This window comes from Gadus morhua, chromosome 16 (genome assembly GCF_902167405.1).
Source record: "Gadus morhua chromosome 16, gadMor3.0, whole genome shotgun sequence".
Classification (NCBI taxonomy): domain Eukaryota; kingdom Metazoa; phylum Chordata; class Actinopteri; order Gadiformes; family Gadidae; genus Gadus; species Gadus morhua.
Window position 1 is genome coordinate 12,939,365 of NC_044063.1, and position 7,500 is coordinate 12,946,864.

At 51.8% G+C, this 7,500-nt stretch overlaps 1 protein-coding gene across 5 annotated transcripts in view; it reads left to right on the plus strand.

Annotated features, from left to right (window-relative positions):
• The window catches only part of igsf9ba (immunoglobulin superfamily, member 9Ba), a 56,750-nt gene that overhangs the window by 28,490 nt on the left and 20,760 nt on the right, over positions 1-7,500 (plus strand). For all 5 annotated transcript variants that reach the window (XM_030382042.1, XM_030382044.1, XM_030382043.1 and 2 more), the window contains exons 5-6: positions 2,472-2,589; positions 4,992-5,133. In XM_030382042.1, the coding sequence (XP_030237902.1) occupies positions 2,472-2,589; positions 4,992-5,133 (260 nt within the window). The remainder of the gene's footprint in view (positions 1-2,471; positions 2,590-4,991; positions 5,134-7,500) is intronic.

Sequence of the window (7,500 nt, forward strand, 5' to 3'; positions counted from 1 at the left end):
TGGTTTTACTGGTATATTACTGGTTTATAAGCCCGGCACTTTACTGGCCAGCTGGCATGGGCTGCAGATTTGGACCGCACAGGGCTTTGCGTTAACCACGAAATCCACGATTTAGTTTATAAAATTTTCATTTCCAAAACATACTTTATTTTCTCCAACATTCATGGATCTCCATTTTGTTCCCTGGGTGCCTCCTCCTCTTCCTCCTCTTCCTCCTCATCTCCAACTTCAGAGAACCCAACTCCCCTTCATCCTAAGTTTGCGCTACAACGGCAGCCTCGTATTAACTCGAGCACCTCGCTAAATGATCGGACATCATCCCCCAATGCATTATTAATATTTCCCCGCTGCATTAATATTCTATTACTCCAAATATGAATGTTCCTCTTGAAAGAGAAAAAAAGCCCATCAATGTGTCCCGTGCCTCGGCCCACTAGCGTCACGGTGGGACTCTGAGGCAACATTAGCGGTGCTGGCTACATCTGTCTTGGTCGCCTCTCCTCCCCTTCCCCGTCCCGGGGCTCATCGCTCGGACTCGATGTGCTGGGGGAGGGGGGGGGGGGGGGGGGGGTGACAGGGCCGAGTGAGGGAGAGCCACGCCGGGGGCCCGCTCAAAGGGCGCGTGTGTGTGTGAGGACTTGTTGTTCAGGAGCGTCGCCGCGGTGTCTGGGCGTTGGGTGTGTTTGCTCGCCTGCATGAAAGCTTTCCCTGGAGATGCGGCAGAGAAAAGCAGGAATGTGAGCAGGCAGCAGAGAGAGAAGAGAGAGAGAGGGAGAGAGAGAGAGGGAGGGAGGGAGATAGAGAGAGAGAAGGAAAGGGAGAGAGAGAGGGAGAGAGAGAGAGAGACAGATAGAGGGGGAAAGGAAGAATGACAGAGAGTGAGTGAGAGAGAGAGAGAGAGAGAGGGAAAGGAAGCAAGACAGAGGAGAGGAGGGAAAAAGAGAGAGAGGGAGAGAGAGCGAGAGAGAGAGAGACAGAGAGAGGAGGAAAGGAAGAGAGAGAGAGTGAGCGAGCGAGAGAGAGCGATAGGGGGAGAGGGAGAGGGAGAGGGAGAGAGAGGAGCAGGATTCCTTATTGTTACTGCAGTTCGCCTCCTCACGCTTTATGAGATCTGAGTCTGTTTAGGTGCTGCATTGGGGCCCATGTGACAGACTCCTCTTTTACCACTTTGCCTGCTAGCGCGCCTTGTCTCTCCTGCACACCCAACACACCACGGCCTCTCTATGGGGGAGGGCTGAGGGAGGGAGGACAGGCGACCACGCAGGCGTCTGTCACGCGGATCAACGGCCGTCGTGGCGGCGGTAGAGGCTGTTTTAAACACCGCTATGTGCTTGCGTCTGACTCGTTTGAGGGACAGGCTGTTGAGCCTTGATGCTGCCTCAGTCACAGCCCTCCCCTTCCGTCCCTGTGTGCTCGGCCACAGCTGGGTGTGACTTGAATGGAGGCCATCGTGCAGCCCGGTGCATAATGGATGAGGCTCCCACTATCTGTGATTGGTTAATGCATGTTCCTTAAGCACTTATTGGTTCCCGGCGGCGGCGGCGGCGGCGGCGGCGCCCGTAGACCGGGCGGACACGGAGGAGTGAGACGTTTCCAAGGTTACCACGTGGAGAAAGATTGGATCCCAGTCAAACTAATTAAAGTTGTAATATATTAAAGAGCGCTCATTTCGGTCTCCCTGCACTGCCACACGCACAGACACACGGAGTGCACACACACGCACGCACGCACACGCACGCACGCACGCACGCACGCGTACACACACACACACACACGCACACACACACACTCACACACATGGAGTGCGCGCACACACACACACACACACACACACACACACACACACACACACACACACACACACACACACATATTCATATATTTTATGGATATCATCTTAATAATAGCATGTATTCATGCTGCGATGGTACTTCTTTTTGTCCTTTATATCGGGTGTAACAGGGTTCAGCAGCAACAAGTTAAACATTTAAAAGAATATGGTTTAATATTATTTAAACCATATATTGTCATAACATTCGGATGTTAATGTTAAAGTTAAATAATTAAACACTTGGACCAGCAGAATTATCTAATTCAAAATGTTGCACAGCACTCATAATAATCAACACTTCCATGTTTCATGTTTTGAACTCCGGAATGTGAGGTTTTCACTTAGTCATCTTCATCATCTTCATCATCATCATCTTCTATATAACTTTTTTCCCGCCATAATTTACAGACAGTTCAATCCATTTTCCTTGTTTAAATTGAGACTTGTAACATTCGTTAACATCATTGTGTCATTTTATGATGTCATTTGAGGGATCAAAAGTAGTATCGGCTCCAAATATCGGCCCAAGGAAATGAACAAAAAATCGGTATCGGTATCGGCCCCAAAAAAATCCATATGGGTCGATCCCTCGTTGTGGCAGCATGTGGTTCTGACAGCGTGCGTTCTGGCGGCTCCCCAGGTCCACGACGGCAGCGTGACGGTCCTGGCCATCACCAGGGACGACCGCGGGGCCTACACCTGCCGTGCCCACAGCGACCAGGGAGAGGTGCTGCACACCACACGCCTGCTGGTCCAAGGTAACGCCACGCACACACGCACGCAAGTAGGCACACACACATGCACATAGCCAGACGTCAGATCCCTGTCCTTCAGGAGCAGCTAGGGGGTAATGGAGTCCTGCTCAGAGGTGCCTGTGTAGACACCCACTGCGGACACTGGGATTTCAACCAACAACCTTTTGGCTGTGACTGGAACCCCCTCACCAACACCATGTCCTGTGAGGGAGGTGTGGTTATATATATGGTGTTCATCACCGGTTAGTCGCTCACTATCAGTGTATGGATGGTGATTCTGGGTTTTTTCCCGACCCCTTCATACGGTGTCAGGTTGAGCTTAAGAAAGAACAAAGCACTTGGCTCTGCTGGGAGTGGAATGGGCTGTAGAGGCATTCTTGGTGTTATGGGGTGGCATTTTTTGTATCACAGGTCTGCTGTGAATGCATATATGTATGAACGTATGCGTATGTGTGTGTGTCTGTGTGCGTGTGTGGGTGCCTCTGCGCGAAAATGTGGGCGTGCTTGTTCGTGTGTGTCTGTGCGTGTGTCTGCGTCTATACACGCGTGCATATCTGTGTTTGTCTGTGTGTGCGTGTGTGTGTGTGTGAGTGTGATTTGCGTGTGTATGTCTGTGCGTGTCTTCACGCGTGTGAGTGTACGTAACAGGGCTGGTCTGTTTGAACATCTCTTCCTACCTTAGCTCCATTAACTGGGCTCTCTGCTGGACATAGATCGGATAGATCGCTGTGATAGCAACCCCTAGCTTCCCCCCTCCTCCCCCTCCTCCCCTCGTCCTCCCCCCCCCCCCCCTCCCCCCCTCCCCCCCTCCCCATCCTCCATTGAGATAGCTCTGGACCAGTGAACACTGTGTATTCCAACATGTCCTGATTCATTTCTAATGGAAACGTTGTCGTGATGAGGATTTAATTAAGTTTGAACGAAATTGGCGTAATTAGATGAAAAAAAAGAGTAAAAAAAGCGAGAGGAAATCGCCTGACATTTATGTTTATAAACAACGTGAGAGGATCCTCTTCTACTTTGCTCATCCTGTGCATGAACAAGCATGCAGCATCGCACGCACACGCACGCACACACACACAGACACACACACACACACACACACACACACACACACACACACACACACACACACACACACACACACACACACAACCACACACATACACAGACACACACACAGACACACGCACACGCATACACACACACACACACACACACACACACACACACACACACACACACACACACACACACACACACACACACACACACACACACACACTCAATCTCCCATTCGAGAGAGACCAGCTAGCGGGGGGGCCTCTTGCTATGTGTACCGTAAATTCTAACAACGATTCAAAACCCTGCGGTAGGACCTTCCCCAGAACCACAAGAGTGACACCTGGATATATATCGAGTTTCACCTCCCCCCCCCACCGTGGTGTGCTCTCTGTATCGGGTGAGGCTCCACCGTAGGATGGAGCCTCACCCGATACAGAGAGCACACCGCTGGGCCGCGGGGGGAGCCTTCAGTAGGGTACAGTTCTGGAGGCCACACTCATAAACAGACCTGGTTCACCCCAGGCCTACACCCGTCATGGATACTGGTGCGCCTTCTGCTGGGCAGAAGTCAGAGGCTCCGTCCACACAGGAGATCGCTCCACCTCTTTAGGAATGCAGGGGGCGGCTCCACCTCGCTGGGTGGGGTTAGAGAGGTGCTTGTGGAGAGTCGTACACAGTGTTCCACAACGGCTCGGGTGAATTTGTGTTGTAAATAAGGCCTTGTGCGTGTTTGCGCGTGTGTGTGTGTGTGAGCGTGTGTGCGTGTGTGTGAGCGTGTGTGCGTGAGTGTGTCGGTGTGTCTTTGTGTGTGTGTGCGTATATGTGTGTGTATGTGTGTGTCTCGGTGTGTGTGTGTGTGTGTGTGTGTGTGTGTGTGTGTGTGTGTGTGTGTGTGTGTGTGTGTGTGTATGTGTCTCGGTGTGTGTGTGTGTTGGTGTGTGTGGGTGCCTGTGTGTGTGTCAGTGTGCGTGTGCCTTGTTTTAATTAGGAGGCCACCGCTCTCTGAGTGGGGAGCTGAAGTGAAGGGGGTAAGGTTGTTCTAGCAGTTAAGGTGTTGATTGAGTCCTGCTCAAAAGGTTCTGGGTTCAAACCCCGACCTCTGCGTATTCTAACATAGGGGCTCTTGAGGAAGACGACCCTCTGCTCCTTAATGGTGTATTATAATACAAGACTATGTTTATGTAATAATACAAATAATACAAATAATAAAAAAATATTCAATGTGGATTAAAGTGTCTGACACTGGTTCTACTAGTTTGGTCTGAAACTAGTCTATGTAGAGAGAGACTATTTCCCCCAGTGGCCGGTAACTGAACTGTTTGTGTTCACTCTCTCCACAGGCCCTCCGTACATCGTCTCTCCGCCAGAGAACATCACTGTAAACATTTCCCAGAATGCCCTGTTCACGTGCCAGGCGGAGGCGTATCCCGGCAACCTTACCTACACCTGGTTCTGGGAGGAAGACAACGTCTATTTCAAGAAGTAAGGTCTCCCATTGTACTGGTTGTTGAGCAGTACTTTGTCCGAGCAGTAGGGCTGCTCGATTATGGGAAAAATCATAAACACGATTATTTTGGTCAATGTTGAAATCAAGATTATTCAAAGGATTATTTTTGAGTTTGAAAACATGTTGTATTTATTCAGCATGTCTCTCCAAAAAAACGTATTGTAACAGAGGACTTTGAAATTTCGCCTTAAATAAATACACAAAATGGTCAAAAATAAAATGTCCCAATCTAAAATGATAAACAGATGTGTATACAGCTATTCTGCCCTTTCTAAAAGAGAAAAAAATAATAATAATGGAAAAACTTGATTATTGTAATTTTTGTGATCTTTTGACGGTAAAATCGAAATCGCGATCAAAATCTGATTAATCGCCCGGCCTTACCGAGCAGGGTAGGACTCGGGCGGACTCTCGTCAGGGGGGGGGTCACTCGCGCATAAAGGGGCCCACACACCGCCCAGACTCAAACCAACGGCCAACTGCCTTCCATCCGACCTCTCCGTTGCCTCTCGTCTGACCCGTTCGGCAGAAAAGTGGCATTGAGACGCACCGCGAAGACTACTGCCAATGACACAGTAGTGTGTGTATGTTCTGCGCTTGCGCGAGATGCAATAAGTCTCCTTAACATCGGGTTGCGATGTCAACGCCCTCAGACTCGGACCAGACAGCCAAACGTTTCAGAGGGCCAACGGTTGGGCCGGTGTATTCTACGTGTAAAACTAAGACCTCTGGTTCCAGGAGGCCTTCCGGATGATTCCCTGGACTCTGCTCTAGTTGTACCTGAATGAGACATGGCTGCCATGTGTTTTTCTGTGTGTGTGTGTGTGTGTGTGTGTGTGTGTGTGTGTGTGTGTGTGTGTGTGTGTGTGTGTGTGTGTGTGTGTGTGTGTGTGAGTTTGTGTATAAGTAAGAGTATGTCTAAGTGTGTGTGTATGTGTGCTTGTGCGTGTGTGTGTATACGTGCTTCTGTGTGTCTGTGTGCACGTGTGTGGGTACACGTGTGTACAAGTGTGTGTGTCTGTGTGTGTGTATACATGTGTGTGTGTGTATAGGTCCGTATGTGTGCACGTGAACCCCCCCCCCCCCCCCCCCCCCCCCCCTGTCACGTGACTCTGTGTCCCCGTGCCACGCACCGGCGCCAGGCCGCTGCCACGATGTGAAGTGCAGCCAGCAGCTCTGCGGGCCTTTCTGGGGCAGGTCTTCTGAGGACAGCAGCCTTTCAGAGGCCTGAGTGCCGGCTACAGGCGCAGTGTTGCCAGATTGGGCCCGATTTCCCTGCCCCCAATCTGGCAACTGCCAGAAAATGGGCCCAATCTGGCAACACTGCCCAGGAGCGAGAAGCAGGAGCACCGAGGCGCGCATACACACATACGTACACATGTATACACGTGTACACACACGTATACACACGTGTATACACACACACACACACACACACGCACGCACGCACGCACGCACGCACGCACGCACGCACGCACACACACACACACACACACACACACACACACACACACACACACACACACACACACACACACACACACACACACACACACACACACACACACACACACACACACACACACACACGTATACACAGACACATACGTATACATACACGCACACACACACACACACACACACACACACACTCTCACACTTACATACACCCACACACACACACACGTATACACACGTGCACACACGCACACACACGTATACAGACACACACACACGCATACACAGACGTGGAGGGAGGGAGACGGGCCTGACAGGGACCGGGCAGAAAAGCATTCAGCTCGGGAACAGAGGCAGAGGGGAGCTAACACCGGGGGCCCACCGCCTGGAGAGGGGCAGGGGCCCGCACAGTCTGGTGCCCGGGGGGGGGGGGGGGGGGGGGGGGGGGGGGGGGGGGGGGGGGGGGGCTGGTTCTAAAATTACACCGTGACGCCACGACTCTATTTAATTAGAAAACAGTGAGGCGTCGGAAATTCGGTATTTTGTTTAAACGTCGAATGCCATTACCCGGTCAATACGGAGCGGGCCCTGGCGTCCTGCTCTCACGCAGCGCCCCAGGCGGTGTCGTCTTACGGAGACGTGTGTGTCCCGGCGGCGTCAGTCCGGCCCCTCGCAGGGAGGCGATGGTGGGACCGGGGGGATGATCACTTAAACGTGCCGTACCGCCATCTCTCGGTGCTTCCTCTGCACCGACTGGTCTGACTCTCTGCTGCACTCTGACGGTACGTCCCGTTACTGAAGGAATAGAATCTGGGCGGCGTGTGGCTCAGGCGGTAGAGCCGGTCGGCTGGTAACCGGACAGTGGCTGGTTTGATCCCCCGGCT